Source organism: Alligator mississippiensis, chromosome 12, assembly GCF_030867095.1.
Source record: "Alligator mississippiensis isolate rAllMis1 chromosome 12, rAllMis1, whole genome shotgun sequence".
Taxonomy (NCBI): domain Eukaryota; kingdom Metazoa; phylum Chordata; order Crocodylia; family Alligatoridae; genus Alligator; species Alligator mississippiensis.
In genome coordinates this window covers 26414708-26435085 of record NC_081835.1, presented here as the reverse complement: position 1 = coordinate 26435085, position 20378 = coordinate 26414708, and the positions used below count along the sequence as shown (strand labels likewise).

The 20378-nt window shown below is 42.1% G+C and overlaps 1 protein-coding gene across 11 annotated transcripts in view; it reads right to left on the bottom strand.

Annotated features, from left to right (window-relative positions):
• Positions 1 to 20378, bottom strand: part of WNK2 (WNK lysine deficient protein kinase 2) — a 214405-nt gene that overhangs the window by 11963 nt on the left and 182064 nt on the right. For 10 of the 11 annotated variants that reach the window (XM_059715495.1, XM_019495400.2, XM_059715490.1 and 7 more), the window contains 2 exons: positions 18922 to 18966; positions 17074 to 17333 (listed from right to left, as the gene is read on the bottom strand). In XM_059715495.1, coding sequence (XP_059571478.1) covers positions 17074 to 17333; positions 18922 to 18966 — 305 coding nt within the window. The remainder of the gene's footprint in view (positions 1 to 17073; positions 17334 to 18921; positions 18967 to 20378) is intronic. The other variant, XM_059715494.1, reaches the window with a different exon arrangement.

Sequence of the window (20378 nt, the reverse complement as noted above, 5' to 3'; positions counted from 1 at the left end):
GTGGAGGGGGGAGGGGGAGATTTGGGGGTGTGTATGGGAGAAGTATGTGGAGGAGGGGGGGGGGGTTCTAGAATTTGCCTTTATGCTAAAAAGAGTAATGTTGCAGATTGGATATTTTACTTTTAGGGCTGGAAACTTTTATTCCAAAACAAAACTTGAAACTTTAGACGGTGCAGAAATATATTATGCCTTCTCTTGGTTTCATTTATCCTTAATATGCAGTTTGAGTCTGAGTGTGTACAATGCAATATTAAAAATATTCATATCTGTATAGTGGGTTTGAAATAAGTTATGCAGAAAGAGCAATAAAAAATAAATGGCATGAACCATGTTTTTTCAGGTTTCTTGATTCTTTTATAGTTATAATGCTGCCAAAACTATTAAAGATGCACAGAAAAGAAAAATTAACAAACAGATGAACAGAGGACAGAAGACAGAATTATTTTAAAACTGTTATTAAGCACATATTTTAACATCCTAAAAATGGTGTTTTCAAACAAGCCAGAATGTTCCAAGTGACTGACAGCCGATGTACCATGAACATAGTTCACTTCAATCTACAATTTACTAAACTGTTCCAACAAGCAAAAAATGATATAGCATTACTGGAAGTCATAAGATAGCACTATTACATACAGTCTTGCTGGCTGCATTTATCTCAAAGTATCAGAATTAGAACTTGGTGAAAGGATTATTGTTAGTTGTGGTGCAGCTCTTTTGAGATGCTGAGAAATCTGGTTTTACCTTGCTGTGTGTGCTTCTATCCTTCTTCATCTTCCTCAATTTAGGCACAGCAGCTTCTTGCAGGTTATAACCATGTAGCTGGACACAACACTGCCCAAAGCCCCCAAAATAACTATACACAACTATTTTGTAATCATACACAACTATTTTGTAAAGGTCACAACAGAGGTATACAAATATTCTGAGGACCTTTCTACCACCTTTGTTGTGCTTTCTAGAAGACAATGACTGAATTAATACTTTACGAAGTATGCCTGCCTCATAATTATTGCATCTTTTCCAGCTTAGGGGCCCCAGATCTGCATGCGGGATGACAGGAGGCTACCGCTGCTGGCAAGTGACATGAGTTTTGCTTTTAGCTATTTGAGGTGCTATTTCCCAGAAACCCCTACACCTATCTCCTTGAAGCATGGCAGGCCTCATGCCCTCAGAAGGGGCTACCATATCTACAATTGTCATCTGAATCAGGCAAGAAATGACAAAGTTATAGGCATTTTCATGATTCCCCATTATAGCCTATGGGCAAAACATCAAAACACATTGAAACACCCTAACAGTTTTGACGAAATGAAACAGAACAGTGCTTCAAAATGAAACGAAACACCGTCCCTTTGAAATGGCAAAACGGAAGTCAAAACAAAACGGGGCTTTTTAGCACAGCCCTAGTGATAACCTAACCCAAATGAAACAGGGTTAACATTGCAGCAGTTTTTCTACACTTGTATCACTACAGGGTAAGCAATGGTTACATCATAACAGCTTATATCAGTATCTTTGGCAGGTAGAGAGACAGATGTGATGCCAGTCACTATATCTACTGAATTAGATGCAAAATTCAGGAAAATTTGAAATTCTGATCCACACTGCTCAAAAGTTTGCTTGCATGTACTGGCATTTAGGACTGTAATTAAAATCAGCTAGGTATTTCATTAGGTCTGCCTATGGATCAGCTAGTTAACTGCAGTACACTTGAGGAATTCTGCTGGACTCCACACAGAGCAGGACACTGTTAGATTTTCCAAATATGCTACCCCGATCAATTTTAAAAATGCTTCAAAAGTTCCAAGTGGGACCTGGCATCTGTAAATTTCCAGGTTAAATTGCATGCTGAATGAAATCACCAATTTCTCCATCACTTCATGAGGGGGGTCAAATCCATGGTAAGAGAAGTCCTACTCACTCAGTACACTTTTGCTGGACCAGATGCCTTTTTGCTGACAAGTTCTCACCAGCTATGATCATTAGGGCATTTGGAATGACACTGGAGCAACGCTGTGATTGTTGTGATTCAGGCTTGTTTTGCTTTACCCCGATGATTTTAATACTCATCACTACTGAGTGCATATTAAAACAGAAGGCACTGTGTGTCAATTACAGAGACTACAATAGCTTTTCCTGGTATCAGGATGTACTACATACATCTCTAAGTACTCTGGGTAGGTTGAGACTGCATACTTCCTCCTGAAGTTATCTTAGGAGGTACAGGAATATTGAAGGGTGAAGTCTGGCTGGACCTGAAGGCCAGAAGCCATAGCACCAGAATGATGTATCCTATACTAGCTGTCACTGTTTATGGGTTTCGGGGAACCACTACAGTCTTTGTGCAACAGCTTGCAGTTGTGTCTTCTAGCCCCTTCCCAATGCTTCTAAGAAAGCTAAATTCTCTTGGTGGGAAGAGGAAGCAGAGCTGTCTTTATTTTTGATCTGATCTTTATACACCATCTCACTGCCAGTGATGAGAAGACCTGAATTTTATCCAATTTTGTTTGATTTTGCATAAGCCAAAATACTGACATATTAGTTCCCTATCGTGTGTTCCTTTCTGGTATTTGTTCTAGGCATTTTATTTATTAAAATAGCCTGGGCATAAACACTGAGTAAACAGGGTCCTCATGCTGAATGAAGCAAGCAGAGCCATCTAAAATTTGCATCTGTAGTCACTTAATATAAAAATAACTTGCCTGCTAGAGAAATGTTATGCAGCTTTAGGCATTTGGAAATGTACTCTATAAATAATATTGAAAGAGAAGTAGAAGAGGAAACCATTTTTCTTCCTTCCTTCTCTTTCCTCCCTCTTAGTAATCCTTCCCCCATCAAAAATACTGTATTTACTTTACTGTAAACCACATTCATAACCACACAAACAATGTGTGATTTAGGCTGCTTGTACATGCCACGGGGATTTACTTCAGTTTACTTTTCCCTAAATTGAAGCAGTGGCTTTTTAAAAACACTGCTTCAATTTAAACTGAAGTAAACCCCTATGGCATGTACACAAGGGTCGGGCCCAATCCTCACCTGCCTCTCTTGCAGCTGGGGGGGGGGGGGGGGGGGGGGGGATGGAGGTGGGGGGAGCTGCCAGCAGGCTGAGCGGTCTCTAGGCTGTGGGGGGTGGGGGGGTGGAGAGCAGTGCTTCCCTCCATGGCAGCAGCTGCAACTCCCACAGGCACCCAGCCTGGGTAGTCCCACGGTGCACTGCAGCTGCGGAGGGAAGCACCGGGCCCCCCTGCAAGTGGGGTGGGGGAAGATAAGGTTCACCGCTTCCCCCCTCCCCTTCAGCGCAGCCTGCTTGAATGGGCTGCACAAGGCCTGGTGCTTCCCTCCGCAGCTACTAAGGTCGCAAACTAAAACACCTCGGACAGGTTTTATTTTGCTACGTCCCCAAGTCATTTAACGTGCAATACACCACCGACAGTGTAAACAGTAGCGCCATTAATGCGCAATACACTGCCGACAACACTGTAAACAATAGGGCTGTGAGAAGCTTCAGGTGCTGAATCGATTCGAAGGAGATTTAGCCCGATTCGGTGGCCAAATCTCTGAACCTGAACCGAATCAGGGGACCAATTAAAAAGGTCCAAATTGATTCAAAGCTCTCTGAATCGATTCAGAAAAGATTCAGAGAGCTTCAGTGACTCAGGCAGGCCTCACACACTGCAGCAGGGTGCTGGATCTGAACTCAGAGCTGGTAAGTAAGGGGCAGGGGAGGGAGGCTGGAGGAGCGGGGAGGGGACCATGGCGGGATCCCTGCCAGGCCCCATCCCCTGCCTGCTCCTTCAGCTCCCCCTGTCCCCAACTGCTCTCCCATCCCCCCTCCATGGCTGCCCTGCCCAGCCCCAGCTCCTAAAAAAGGGCTGCAAGAGAGGCAGGTAAGGATACTCACCGGGTGCTGCCAGGTGGGAGGGAGATCCCCACAGCCCCATGCTGCATGGAGGGGTCTGCCACAAGCGCCCCAACCCCTGCCTGCTCCCCCAGCCCCCACATGGCTGCCCCAGCTCTGGCGTTTTAAGAAAAAAACCCCCCAAATAAAAACCCAGACTCACCAGGTCTGCTGCAGCAGCCTCGGGGCTTCTGGGGACTCATGGCAGAGCCCCCCACACAGCGTGGGGCAGTGGGGGCAACAGGGATCAGCCCCCCCACCAGGCAGCAGCCGGTGAGGTAGCACTTTTTTTTTTTTTTTTTTAGGGTGGAGCTGGGGCGGGCAGGGTAGCTATGGGGTGGAGGGGGGCAGGCTGGGTCAGGGGGCTTGTGGCAGAGCCCCCCACATGGCGTGGGACAGTGGGGATTGCCCGCCCCCCCGCCTGGCAGCAGCCAGTGAGTGGGGGGGGGGGGGGTGTTTTCTTTTTCAAAGAGCTGGCAGCAGGACAGCCATTGAGAGCAGGCGGGGGATGGGGCCTGTGTGATTCACAGATTCAGCTGAATCACCGAATCGATTTGGGATAGTGATTCAAAACAGTGAATCGCATCACTGTCTCCTGAAATCAGCCAAATCCGAATCGAATACTAGCCAATTCGCATAGGCCTAGTAAACAGCAATACCATTAAAGTAGTGCAAAAGGGCATTTAAGCTGCTTTAAAGGCCAATTTTGTGGTGTGTACAGAGGCCCTTACACACTAGGGAAATGCATTTAAACAGTCAGCACAGATTAAATTATAGACAGGATGCAAAACTAGCTGATCTGACCTAAGGTGGCTAAAGTGAACATAGAATTAGAGTTGAAAGGGACGTCAATGGTCATCTAATCTAACCCATTACACATCTGGAGGATTTGCTGTTTCTATACTATCCGAGACAGATGTCTACCCAAGTCCCTTCCTGAAAGCCTCAAAAGGGAATGTTTTACAACTTAAAAAGTAACTTGTTTCATTTTCCTACTATTAGAGTTAATCTAAATGTTTACTGCTGTTGTTAAATCCACTGTATATTCGGTCCTGCCCTCTGCAGCAAGGGACAACAATTTTTCAGAATCTTCTTTATGCCGGCTTTTCAAACATTTGAAAACTGGTGCCATGTCTTCTTTTGATCTCCCTTTCACCATACAACAGATACCAAATCCCTTCAAACTTTACTTTAATGGCTTGTATGCCAACCTCTTTGTCATCTTTGTTGTTCACCTCTAAACTGTCTTGAGGATGTCTACATTCTTCTTAAAACATGGTGCCCCAAATGGCACACTATTTCAACTGAGGCCTAACCAGCCAAGTACAGGCTTCTCGACTTAAGACATTCCAAGCTGCAATGAACGGCACTTACAACATTTATAAATTGACACCCTGTTTTGATTTCCTGACTTCGGTTTTGACTTTACGATGCTTGATTCGATGCCATGCCACGCCACTGAACAAGTTCCCTGGTCACCCATCTCGCTGGAGAACATCTGTCCAAACTTCCTTGGACACTTTATGAAAGCAGACAAGACTCCAGAAGAACCTGCAGCCATGACTCCTGAGAAGACTCCAGCCAAAAGCCCTTCAGAAAGTCCAGCAAAGTCACCTCAAAGAAGTCCTTCCAAATCAATATGATTGCTATTTACAATATAAATACATTAATGTTGCTATATTACTCATCTACAATTGATTGAATACAAAATTCTGGGATATTTTTGGTGAAAATAGGGTATCAGACCTTGGTTCAGGAACCAGTCCCCCATTTATAACATTGTTCCTAGGGGAAAGTTGGTTCCGAGTTATGACATGTCATTTGTTTATGTGACACAGAAAGGAAATGCAAGGCAGCATCATGTTGCTGATTCAGGGTGAGTTGACAATTCACTATAATCCCCAGATCCCTCCTGCCAGTGCATTTAGTTTCTCTTCCCTACAGTACCTTGTCTTTGCTGAATTTCATTTGTTGACTCTAGCCCAATTCTCCAATTCATGCAGATCCATGTGAATTCTAATCTTTATCCTCCACTTCTAGTTTTGTGTCACGGGCAGATCTGGTTAGTGTGTTCACTCTTTATACATCTAAATCATTAATAAAAATGCTAACTACCGGAAGATTCAAAAGAGACTGCTAGGGAATCTTGACAGGCCTCCTGACAGTCTACCATTAAGAGTTACTTTTTGCTTGCAGTTATTCAAGTAATGACGAGGGGCCCACTCAAATTGAGATTTCACAGATTTTGCGGAAAGCACAAAAATCCATCACTGCTCACAAAATCGGGCAATGCCTGCGAAATCTGAGGGAAAATAACCTTACTGAAAATAAAATGCTGGCAGCTCCCCAGAGGGAGTCAGCATTCCTTATGGCTGCTGCACAGCCTGTTGGAGGGAGAAGGGGCACAGAGTGGCTCTGCCAGGATGAGCCTAGGAAGATGGTGGCCAGCCCCAAGATCTGCCCACAAAATCAACCGCTTGCCTCCTCAATTTGGGTAGACCCCTACCACTTATATATCCATCTAATGGCAATTCTCTCTTGTATACATCACATTTTTCCAGTTAACTTATGAAAAAGGCATGTGACACTGTCAAAACCCTGACTAAAGTCCAGATATATTATGTTGACTGCATCACCCCTTATCCACCAAATTAGCTACTCTGTCACAGAACTACTGCTGGGGATTTTTAAGTTGACTATTTTATAAATTTGCTTCCCAGGAATGAATTCACAATGAATGGTCTATGTTTATGTAGCCATCTCACTCACTGGGGGCAAAGAATGTGAACTGCCTTAAGATCAAACTCAAGCAATCGATGGAAGGGGCAGTACAGTGGGACAGGGAATTCTTGGTCCAGCAGTCAGCACAGGGCATATGCAATCTCTGCATTGCAGCAGAGAGAACTCTCCTCTAGTGTGGTGGGGGCCTGGTAACCTTATGGTCTAAGGCTTTGGATGGTCACCTGCAGGGTCCAGGAAAAAAAATCATCTCAGGATTGGTACTGGCTTAAGCATTTGGGTGAGGTTTTTTTTGGCTTTTGTTTGGTTGTTTGTTTTTGGAGTGGGGATCCGAAAGGTGTTGTTTTGCCTTCCTCTGAAGCACTAGACATTGACCAGAGGTAATGCTAGGAGATTTTTTTGACCCAAAAATGCGATCTAGTTGGAAAACTTCAACTTTTCTACTTAGGGTCGTTCTGATTACATTTGGAGTCTAGAACAAACTTTTCCCTAGGCCATACTGGTAAGGATGTGGGGTGTTCTGCTCTGCTCAACAGCACAGGGCACAGCCCTCTTCCTAGGATCCTACAAGCACATATTAATGACAGTTATTTCTCCACCACTACAGTGACAGGCCATTGGCAGTAACCATCTCCTTTCCAATTACCTATGGCATATCAGAAAATAATCCTGGTGTTTATGGTTTTGAGCCTTGTAGTTGTGAAGGTATGAAGTGCTGGTTTGGCTAGATGGTTCTTTGTGAATGGGGGCTCCTTCCATTCCCGTGTTCCAACGTAAAAACCTTTTGTCTTGTCTCTTGCCAGCTGCATTTCAAGTTTTGCCATTGCTTGCCCAATTGTGTTCCTATACATTTGTGCCATTCTTTTGCATACTTCCTCTCTGATGCTCCTTTCCCCGCCATTAGCTACCTGAAAATCAAGAGATGCAGGCAGCCAAAAATGGTCCTTGTATAATTACATTGGTCTCTCATAGCTCTCATCTTCTGTATTAGGAAAGCCTCATGTTGAGCCTCCAATATTACAGCCATAGAAGCTTCTAGCCTTGTTGCAGCACCTAATTTTTTAATTTGTCTATTCAAGCAATGTTCTCTATTGCTCCGAGTTGACTGAAATCTGCCTTTTTGAAGTCCTGGATCATTGTTTTGCTCGTCTTATGTCTTCCCTTCCTTAAAGTCATAAATTCTATTATATCATGATTCCCCCCAAAATTTGAGGACCTCCATGTTTGTAAAATAAGCCTAAATGCACAGTCACGCTCCATGCTGTAACTGAGTTACATAAACAGAATAAGAAAACCAGCATGAAAGCTCATCTCCAAATCCAAACCTTCTGCAGCTCGGTTCCCTCAGATTGTGGAACGGAAACTCCTCCTCTCCAATTTCCCCAACCTCTCACATTCCTAAATCAATTCAAAATGCTACAGAGAAACTGATCTTCCTGTCCTGATCCAGAGGCTGTCAATTCCCTCTCCCATAATCTATGCTCCCTTTAAGCACTTCCTAACTACACTAAGTTTTCTACAGCTCCACTCCTTCCATGGATTAACCCTTTTTTTCTACATGCCCTCCCTTTTGTAAACAACACTTGCCATACATTTCTTCCCTTAATAAACATTAACTCTCTCCCATGGCTTTTCACACTGCTCCACATAATGGGAACAACAGTCGCACACTGCCAGATCACCTCAATATTACCAGCATTCTCTTTTCCATGACCGTCTCCTGCTGGGCCTGGTATATTCTCATAGATTCATAGATGTTAGGGTCGGAAGGGACCTCAATAGATCATCAAGTCTGACCCCCTGCATAGGCAGGAAAGAGTGCTGGGTCTAGATGACCCCAGCTAGATGCTTATCTAACCTCCTCTTGAAGACCCCCAGGGTAGGGGAGAGCACCACCTCCCTTGGGAGCCTGTTCCAGTCCTTGGCCACTCGAACTGTGAAGGAGTTCTTCCTAATGTCCAGTCTAAATCTGCTCTCTGCTAGCTTGTGGCCATTATTTCTTGTAACCCCCAGGGGCACCTTGGTGAATAAAATCTCACCAATTCCCTTCTGTGCCCCCGTGATGAACTTATAGGCAGCCACAAGGTCGCCTCTCAACCTTCTCTTGCAGAGGCTGAAAAGGTCCAGGTTCTCTAGTCTCTCCTCGTAGGGCTTGGTCTGCAAGCCCTTAACCATTCTTAGATAGTACTTACCAGTTAAATATATACATATGGATAAGCAAGAGACAAGCTACTATAATTATGAAAATAGATGTCTACAAAAAATGAAACAACCCCCGCCCCTTGCTTCTCCATCTCCTCTGCCTGTTGTCTTTTCTTAGTAAAAGAAGTGTAAAAGGCCCTTCACACCAAAGTTTCTAGACAGCTTCTGTGAAATACGAAATGATTTTAGTCCTTATCATTATTTATGACCAATTTCCATAGTCAGTTCCAAATTTACAGAGGCTAGATGATTTCCCCTTTAATCATCTCTTGGTGGGAAAACCATCATCACCTTTATATCTTTCTGTTCTAGTATACTAACCAAACAGAATTTCTTGAGCAGGATATGGCCAGTGCTGAGCAGAACTGGGATGTCAGTACACGAGGACTCATTGCCTCTCTTTTTTCCAGTCACTGGACAAGTAAAGATTAAGAATTATTAGGAAGTACTAAGAACTTGTATCAAATCATTTTGCTATTAGTTTGAGTGTCAGATGGGGTGGAAATAGTATCTGAAGAGTGTGCTTGCACACATCTTACAACAGTTCTGTTATTCCTAAAAGCCAATGGACATGGGGGGAAAAATAGACAGCCATCCTTCCCCATCTGCACACTTCCAACTAATTCAGAATACTCACTTCCTAGACAGCCAGCTAAAGAAAACTAAAGCTCATACAAGATGGATTAATGTTCAAGGTGCAAACAAACATTGTCCTTGATCCTCCATAAAAAAAGGTTAGAGGGGCACAAGTTGCAAGCAGATGTTCTAGCCCTCTGTTGCACTCCAAGTATCCAAAAATGTTGCCACAACCAAAGGTATTCACAGTTTGTGACACCTCGTAGGGAAGGACATCCGTTTGCTTATTGCATGGCCTGGGAATCCCACGGCAGGGCATCCCCATGGCTGGCATATCAGGCTGCTGCCCCCAACCTGAGGGCTCAGTACCTAGGGCTGTTGTCCTGCAGAAATCGGACCACTGAAGCTCCAGGAGCAGTAGAGGCCTGACCCTGCAAGACAGCAACCTTGGGCAATGTCTGTAAATGCCAATGAAGCGGCACATCCCAGCACAGCTGATCGTGCTCCAAAGTCAATGTCTGTTTATACCCTCAGCAGAGAGGCTTTAAAAGCACAGCATATCAGTGACAAGGAAAGCTGCACATTTCACAGAGCAAATCAGCTACAGACCCAAATATTTATTACCTTTTTGTTCACAGCTTTCCTCTGTGATTGTTTCTCTTAAATGTCATTTACAGCTAATGAAAGAAAGCAAGCAGAGAGTGCTGGTCATCTTCAGGAGATGCATTTACCGTTAGAACATTCAACATTTCTCACAAGGCAGACGGCGTGTCTACTTCTATTTCATGGGCAGTTTTGGTACCACAAAGACTTATTTAAATACTTGTCCAAACTAAATTAGTGTTACTGAAACTATTCATATGAAGTCGTTTGACATAAAAACCCACTAATCATCTCCCTTCACATTTTAACACAGGGTTTGATAGCCATAATAACAAGTATATTTCTTGGCTGAAATTTCTTCAAAAAATGTTCACAGAGGATACCTTAACTTAATACAACTAAAAATCTGAACTTATTTGAAAGTGGCAAAGTGCATCAACTGTTTCCATGTCGTATCCATAAAGAAAGGCAATGTTGTTTGTTTTACCACAGAAATTCTCACATCAGAAAAAACAAGAAGCCTCTCATTTCCCCCCCTGGGAATGGGAAGTTAAGAGTGTCCCTTTTTCATGTCAATCATCTATATTGATGACCGTGTTTCTGACCAGAGAGAGAAATAACAACACTCTGAGTTGTGTTGCAACTGCTCAGGCAGGGCAGCCAACATTTCAAAATGCTGTTCCTCTTAAATGAACAGTTGTCTCTTTATCTGTTTTTTTTTTTAATAAATATTTCATGCATATAGGAAATAAGTTACCTAGGACAATAAAAGACCCTTAAGGGCAACAGAGATATTGCTTCAGCCACACACACACACACACACACTATTTCTCCTCATCCTCTAGAATGAAAGACAGTAGATCTTACCTTCATACATATACCCTAAAATCATGCAAGTAACTTTTAATAACAACCACTGAGTGTAAAAAGCCAAACGAAACAAAAACCCCCCAAACCAGTGCCTGGGGAGGATGTACAAATGTTAAATAAAAGAGTCTTAGCAGTCCCAAAAGTTGGTCCTAATTTTACATCAGCTCAATTTTCTGTCCTTCCTTCCCTTCCCCTGTTTCTTCCCTTCAGGTGTCTAAGACAGTCAGTCAGTCTCAGCAGGGGTCCTGTGAGACCCTTGCAGGTTTGCCATGGTAGAGATCCCACTGCAGCCAGGTGGAAAGGCCCTGCATGTCTCCTGCAGAGCCAGATTGGAAAGCAGTTGTCGCTGCAGCATGCCTTCATACAGCCAACCCCACATGTTCCTCCTAGAAACAGAAGTGTACCAGGCAGGTGGGACTATCCTGTGCCCCTCTGTTTCTGGGAGGAACATGAAGCATGGGGACCAGGAAGGGCTGTGGCAAGGACATGCATTTCAGCCACAGCCCATTGTGCTGCCTGGCCAGAGGGGTCAGGCAAGTCTAGAACAGCTCTTCACACTACCTGGCTGGAGGAACCAAATGTATGGACATTCAGGGCAGCATAACCACCCTCCTCTCCCTCTCTGGAGAGCACAGGAGAGTTTTGCTGCCCAGGTCATGAAATTCCTTATTTATGCTCCTCCTCTTGCCATCTTTAGGTTTAGCAGATATCTCTAACACAGGCAGGAGCATGAGGTAACACTCTGGTTGAGAAGCAGAGGAGAGCTGAGGCAGTGCAATAGCAGCTCTCATTCAGGGATGCTGACAAACTCAAAAATGTTGTGGAGGGGTGACCTGACTCTAAAAAAAAAAAAAAAAAAAAAAGTTGAGAACCACTGCCTTAAAAGTCTATTTTATACTAGAGTCCAAAGGGATCATTTAGTCTGATCTCCTGTATATCACAGGTCATAGAATTTCATTCAGTTACCATTGCTGGGTCCAATCTCTTATTTTTCTAGAGCAAGTATCCACTTGTGAAAAGACATCAAAAGGTGGAGGCACAAACACCAACAATGCCTGCCCCCCCAATGCTATTTGCCTCCTGACAACCTCCCCATCAAAACCACATCTACAGCCATGTTTTTGTCAACTACGACTGGAATTGTTTCACAGCTCCCAGTAGCAGTCCCAGGCTTTGAGCCACCTTTGCATCCCAGAGAATTCTATGCAGCTATCGATATGAGCATAGCCAATGTCAATCAATGCAATCAAAAGATGCTCTAGTTCAGTGGGGGCCGGCCTTTTTGGCAGGCATATCACAAATAAGCCATATGTACTATTTGGAACAGCTCTTTATTACATACAGAACTTGTATACAGTCATTTTCAGTAAGAAGTTTTGTTGCTGCCCTTGCAAGGGTCTTGTAGCCAAATGCCCGTTCCCTGACCCAGAAGTTCCTGCTGACCTCACCCAGTCTCATGGGATAACATTTCCTGGACATTGCGTGTCCAGGAAGAGAACTATTACAAACTCAAACTAACATGTCTCAATTAGTCTCTTTGGCCATTTCAGCAATCTTTCAGCTCTACTGTATTGGAGCCCCTCTTCGTCTATATCCTTATCTGCCCAGAATTACTGTGCAGTCACATGCAGCTTCTGGAGCTCCTAACACTAGACTATCTGCACATTAACACCTAAAATTAGTTTTAAGCACTCATCATACAGTTCAAAGTTATGCCATTCCAGGAAAGGATTACCTCTGATGTGTGTTACCTAGCTCATGTTATGTTAAGTTGTAGCCACTCTAGGCTACACCTTGCCTTCCCTGCTCTCCCTCCCCAGTACCACATATCCCTGTTCCCTGCCCCCCCCCCACAATTACTTGTGGCTGCCTGTGCTGTCTGTCCTTACCAAGTATGAGTGAGGTGATGACTTTGATTACTGTAGCTTTAACTGGTCACTGTCCAGTGTCCCTTTTGCCAAACTTGCACAGAATCTTTGTGGGGTTTTTTTTAGCTGTGGAGGTAGCTTTGTAATCCTGCATCTAATTATAATTTCCCATGCTTTTCCATACTACCACAGACTCCTATGTTACCCTTTTCTTTCTGGTCCGTGTCAATGAGTCGAGTTCTTATGTCTGTTGTAGAAGAGATACACAGGTGACTTTTCATTGCAGTGGTTTAGCTCTGTAGCCGAGTAGCGCCAAGTAGGGATCTTCTCTGTCCTCCTTTGTTCTTTTAAGAAAGTTCTTCAAAATGCATACTCCACATCCTGCCAATCCACTGCCTAAGGTCAGACAATTGAGCATAGTTGACATTCCCTATTCTTGAACTGTGGTCCATTGTCAGTAATAGCATTCTTGGAATTCTATGGTGTGCAAATAGATTTAATATGCTTGACAACTGTTGCTGTGGTATTTTCAAGCATCACTGCTTCTGGGAAATTAGTATAGTAGTCAATTAATGTCTTCCAAAACTGAACAGGTCAATTCTTACCTTGTTTCATGGAACAGCAAGTTGCGCATGGGGTAATCTTCTGTTTTTTGCTGGGCATCCCTGTATATCCGACATGTTTCACACCCTCTTACCCAGAGCTGTCCCTAGGGGTATGTGGGGCCCGGGGCATATCAGCCCATGTGGGGCCGGGGGATGGCGAGCAGCTGAAGCGCAGCTTGGTGGGGGGAGGAGGGGGGAGGGCAGGCTGTGGCCACAGCATGGAGCTGGCAGTGCGTTGCAGGGCCTGTACAGCACTATTCATGGGACCTCCCAAATTGTGGGGCCCAGGGCAGTTGTCCCCGATTTGCTGCTCTTACCATGTCTTCAATGGCACTACTCATCCATGGCTAGAAGACAACAACATCTCTGGCTCTTTTTTGGTTTGTTCATTTCCAGATGTCCTTCAGATACTCGCTCCAAAAATTTTCCCCTCTCATTACTGCAGGAATCACCAACCCATGTACCTTTCATTATAGTCTTTCACAGATGCTTTAGATTCTCTCACATTTGAGTCCCTTGCACCTCTCTATTTCAGTTTCTGTGATTACATTTACTTGTGCATAGACAGCATAAGTGTCACTTGTCTGTACTTTAATTAGCCAATTTTTTGAGCTTTTGGGCTCTTAAATCATGCTTACTATGCACAGCTTTTCCTCCTTACTGGAGTTCATTTCTGCACTTATTCTATACATGTTCTTACTTTTGCTGCACATTTTAGTGTAATGGTTCAGTTTATTACAGCTTGTACATTTTGCCCAAATGCTAGGACCTTCCTATACTCATGCTGGTTTTCACATCGCTGACACTGTGCATGCTCAGATTATATTTTTGTGGACTTTTCTTTTGATAGATCAGTGATGGAACTTCATTTTCTTCCATGTCTCTCTCTAGACTTTTCCCTGGTGTTTCTGCTTGTTCTGCAGATTGACATATACATATTGCTTATTTTAATGTCAGGTCCTTTTCTCATAGTAATTGCACATGGTCTTTTTTTATTACATCATTCCAAGATTACCTGGTCTTTAAATGACAAGGTGTACAAATCTTCTATATTCACAGGGCTGACTTTTAGTTTTACATCTGTGATAAATTCTTCCACTGTTTCTCCTTCCTTTTGTGTTCTCATCTTGGACATCTCTTACAAGTAATATTTTTTCTAGGAATATAATGATTGTCAAATATTTTAATTATTTCTGCAAGGCTTTCACTTAGACTCTGTAGCAGTCATTTCTGTTACCTCTTTCACTGGGTCTTCCAGCATGCTGGGCCTTCTGCTTCTGGGGACTTGTAATTTGGAACAACTCTTATTATATACAGAACTTGTATGCAGCTACTTACCAGTAAAAGATAATGGTTTTGTTGCTGTTATTGCAAGGGTCTTGTAGCTGACTGTCCTCGTTCCTTAATCCAGATGTTCCTACTGAGAATTCTCACCCAGAGTCTCATGAGATAACATGAGGACTTACTCTGCATCACATGCTGCCCTCTGACTGAATACCACTCTGATCTCCTTTCCCTGTCAAATGTGCCTCTGTGCTCTCTGCTTCCTATTCTGTGCTCCCTGCCTGATCTGCCACCGTACTGCTTGTCCCCTCCCCAATCTGTTGCATGCCACACAGACCGTGGGGGCTGCCTGTGGCACCACGGTACAGATTAGCCACCTTAGTCTAGCTTAATGCAGTCTGGAGAAAGCTGCCTGTGATCTGTTCTGCTGTCTGCTATGGGAACTTGCCACCTGATCTGGCCCTGCTCCCAGCATGGCCCCACTGCGGCTATTCAGCACAGCAACTGCCCTGGGGAATTCTCCTTGCTATAATGTATGGCTTTTGCAGCCTCTGTAGATCAGCATCACGAGAGGTGGGGTAGTAGAGGGATATTTCCCTGTGTTTAATTTAAGCTTGCCTTCTGTCCCCTCCCACCCTTTTTATTCTTCCTTTTTTAGTAATTTCTTCTAAGACTTTCTCTCTGTGTTACTTTCTTAGATAACAATCCTTTTTCAGAAGGGAAAAGATACCAAGACATGTTTTATCTAGAACACTGCTGCTCTCTCCAAGCTATGTGCCATCACTAAGATGGGATATGGAACCTTGGTGTTGTCCTCCGCTTCAAAAACAGCATAGGGGAAAAGTAAAGAAAATTCCTTGCCTGATATTACAAAGCATAAGACAAAGTAAAATAGTTACCAAGATTCCAGCTGAGTTAAATATGATAAGACAACTCCACTAACATCTCTTACTTCCACTGAAATTTCAGCAAAGAGGCTTTCTAATTGCAAATCCTCTTTTCTCATTAACAACTCAATTGAAAGGTAGACTGTCAGCATCTTTGAATCTTCCAAATCACTTCCTAAAGCACTTTGGAATCTCCCATCTTAAAGCTGACCAAAATAGTAAGCCATCTTAGTCTGTGATGACTAAGCAGACAGTATAATTACCAAACAATCTCTTTTACACAGTGTTCACAACATCACCATAGAGGGGAATTATTACCAACAATTTTGTTAAACTAGAGCCACTGAATAGAAAAGTTATTTCTTTTAAATAGCTTAGATGTATTACACATATACTTTCCTCCTTAAAATTACTTTTCAAGCTATAGTATTACACATTTCCACTTTTTTCCATGTAACCAAGCCAGTGCATTTCTTGGACATGGGGTTGTGCAGTTCCTACCACAACAGGATATCAATTTATGGGGCTGAAGACACTACTGAAAAGCATAATTTTCAGGACACAGACACAGCCCCTCTTTGCCCCCTTGTCTAGTTACAACTGCTAGAAGACGTTCCTATACAATTTCCACAGTGCTTTTTCCCTTTTCTTGACTGCTCTAGTTTTTTCCCCCCTCTCCTAGATTCAATTTTCAGCCTTAATAGCAAGACAAAGCAAAAATACTGGTCCACAAAATGACAAAATAGCGTAGGCCAGAAAGAATTGTGAACGAGGCATAAGGTGTTTCTGTTTATGCATTTCCAAAAATGTTTATGCCTACAAGGATTTAGCTTAAGCTCTTTTCTCAAGACCTTCACTCAGTCATGAAACCTAGTGCTGTGTCCACACACACGGAAGCAGATGTGTGTCAGGATAGTTCCTGCCACAGGGAGTAAATATGGATTAATGGGAAGGAGAGATTAGTGCTTCTATTCCCCTGTTTTATCTTGGGTCACTTCAGTGACATTGAGAACATATTTCTGCAGAGCAGGTAGGTCTCAAAATTTCATGCGACTACTACTGCACAGCTCAACCAGAAAGAGGAACAAGAGGTCCAGCTGTCACCCTTCTCATTTTTAAGGCAGGAGCATACACAGGCTCTGCCAGAACGAAGTCCACAATATGCTGCCACCAAGCTACAAGCCTGTCAGTCATTCTATCTAAGGAAGATTTAATAGTAAACACTGAAAAGGAGAGAGAGAGAACTCCTGCAGGAATAAAAACTCAAGTCAAACAATATGTTGATTACCAGAGAGTATGTTGCTATATCTCTGAGCTACTGATTAGCAGTTCTCATTTAAAACACGAATAATGCAGATTTTGGTGTCTAAAGCTGCCAAGGCTAATTCCAAAAGAAAAAAAAAATTTATGTATTTAGTGAAGTGAGAAAAACATTTATCTGGACTGTTTTAGTTTATGTTCTCCTCCAAATATGAGCTCTGCAATGGATTTCAGACACAAAGCAAAATGTATGTTCTTCAAGGACTGCCACTTACGCCACATGTCTCATTCTGGATCTGCATGGGATTAGCCTTTGGCTCCATGTCTTGCCTTTTTTGGTTCTGTTTCAGTTGATTCAAAGAAGGTTTTGTCTGTGCAACTCCAACAGTCTTGCTTGTCCACTGATCCACCAGCTTGTGAAGATCATCTGTGAAGGTTCCTTTCTTGTTGTTACTGTTGTTAGCTTGCACCTGGACCTGCAGAGTTGACTGTGGTAGGGGCTCAGGACACGTTACAAGACTATTTGTAGAGGATCCTAGAAAACCACACACACAAAAAAAAAGTGTCAACTGTGTCCTCACAAGTGCACCATTTTGCTGCTTGATAAGTGTTTATATTCTACAATTCAAATATTGGTCCTTTTTCCCTTTATCCTCAGTCCTTTCTAGAGAACATTTTTGCTTTAAGAAGTGGTCCAAATACAATTATACGATTATATGGTCCATTTACACTTATGTGATTGTGTCCTACCTATGCTCCAAGAGTTTGCTATCATAAGTTTATGGAGCTTTCCTCTGCATGAACTCACTTACTAGCAGAGAGAGAAGGGATCACCCACTGAGAGCAACGCTGATGAAATACAGCTTAAAAAAATATTTTTTAGATAAATCACCAGAACTGCAGCTTTTCATTTTTTGAGAGCGATACCTTCATTAGATCACATTAGATGCACTTCTGTATAGTCTGATTTCAAATGACAACAAAAAATAAGCTCAGAAAACATAATGCAGGTTTCAAGTGTTTAAAGATACTGCTCAGTTAGTAATGCTTCCAAGGCTACAGAAACTTAAAGAGTCTTTTGTCTGAGACTACTGAGGGTTCTTACTCTGGCAGCTTTCATTTTAAAAATATGCATCTCAGCAGAGCAAATACATAGGAAAAGGACAGCAAACAGAGGACACAACTGAGCTGTCAGTCTCTAATATACAGATGTGCATAAAGCATCAGCGCATGTGTTATCAATGAACTGGAGAATTTGATTATATACATAAAATATATATATATAAAACATAGAAAAAAAAACATATGATGTATGCATGTGCTGAAGTTTTACTTCCTAGCAATTTATTATAACAAATTTAGCACTGAACAGCAAACAAAGTTCAGAGTTCAGTATCATTGGAAAACATTAAGAAAGTGTAATCGTTTAAAGATGCATTAAAAAACCCCAAATATATTAATTAAGCAAGGACCATCTCTTCAAACAAAAAGTTCAGAGAATTGGAGTGAAATAATTCTCTTCACAAACGCCAACAGGAAGTCTTTTTTTTCCCCCACTAACATGAATTTTCCAGCCAACAAAGTGCATTGTGAGTAAACCTACTAATATTCCTTTAGTCATATAAAATACCTACATCACTTTTAAATGATCATGCATTCAACCTGCAGTATGGTGTATATATAATTCCTGCCCACATTCTTTTAGGAAAGGGACCCGTGATAAAAATACATATTTTGATGATAAAGCTTTTTAATAATGTTCTACTCATGCATCCCAAAAGGAATGAGACCGCTTGTAAGCTATAAATTCAGCCAGCAGCAAAATAGCAGTTTTAGACTAGACACAAACACTTATCTGGTTCTCGTTCAGCACAAATACAGAAAATCACAATTCTCTTGAAGCATGCATCCTTTCCAAAGCATTACAGGACAGGACATGCACTGTTATGAAAAAGACACCTGCTTACAAGTCATACATGGCCTAATTTGATGTTAGCAGAAGTGCAACAGCTGCTATTTAGTCAACTAGATTTTAGTCAAAAGTTCAAAAAAAAAAAAAAGAAAAGAAAAGAAAACCATTTAATTTCATGCTAAATACTGAGAAACAAAAATGGGATAGTTACTACTACTGTGATCTTTGCCTAGACATAGTCGTTTCAGAGTGGACCCTACAAGGTAAAACGATACAAGACACACAGTTAGGCAAAACTAAACACAACTGGTTGGATGGATAAGATTCTGTACTTTTAAGCAATCAAAAAGTAGTCATTATGCAAAGAGGAGCAGACAGAAAGTCAGCAGTTCAGGTGAGAAAAGGGAGTCTAAATAACTGGGCAGCCCAAACCTATATTAATGTGCAGCCATACAAAAGCTTTAAAGAGTATAATAGTGTGCCAAGAACAAGATTCAGTAACTTGAAGATGTGTTTTTAAATGACCTTGGCTTCCAAATAGGGAGCCTTGATTCCTACTCTATTTGTGCAGGAAATGATGTTAATTCAGTTTGCGATAAGGTGCCAAAAATGCTTTCAGGAACAGGCAAAGTTAGTCTGGCTGCAAAGACAAACTGTAAAACAACCCCAAAAGTCTTGTTTTACAAGTCCAAAAAGATACATTGTTCTGCAGGTTTGAGGCCAATTTTAAAGTCAGTTTCATAATAGGATTTGCGTCTGAATGTGGAATTCTCAACTAAAAACATCACGAAGTAGCTTCCCTTTCATATCTTTTTAAAGTATACAGTAGCAGATTTCATTTAATTTTATGTATTTTTCAGTGTTGCTTTGTTACAGTCTACGTTTTATGTATTCAGCTGACTATATAGAATTATAATACTAAACATGTACAGATAGCCCTACAGGAGTGTCAGTTATTGCCAGACATGAGCATCATTTCCTATGTCAATATCAAATTTCCTGAAAGATATTTTGGACTTTGTTAAGAAGAATAATCTCATTATGATATGCAAGGAGATGAACAGCTGGTGTGGGGTATGTAAAAATCTATTATACACAAGTACAAATGAGCAAATTAGAGGGCAGGGCAGAAACCCAGATACATAGTATGTGTGCTTTTCCTGCCTACTAGCATGGTATCAACACAGAGCTATTGCAAGAGGTCCAGGTTTAAGCTAAATTCCAAGTTAACTCTGAATCAGTCTTTGAAGCAGATACAAAACAGAATTCAGAGTTTGAGAAAGAGGAGAAAAGAGAAAGAAAAATGTTTGTGCTTTGATATGGGTGACATGAAGAAGAGAAAGGGAATTTTTAAAAATAGATCATTTTCATTTTCTCTATGCACAGCTGAGTAATGCTGTTTAATTAGTGAGCGAGGTACTGTCAAAGTTGAGTTGTATGCAAGCAAAGCTGGTATTTCAGTACTCAACTCTTAAAGCTTAAAAAGGCAGATATAGGTCACATATGCACATCACTGAAATAGAAGTTGGGTTATTTTTTTTAAAATCCCCTTTTTTGCTTTTGCTCTCAAAGACTTCAGACATGTTTTACCTCATGCATCCCACCCCACAGTGAGCTAGAAGCTCGCCTCACGTAGGTGCCCCAGTGATATCAAAATTAGACTGTCAT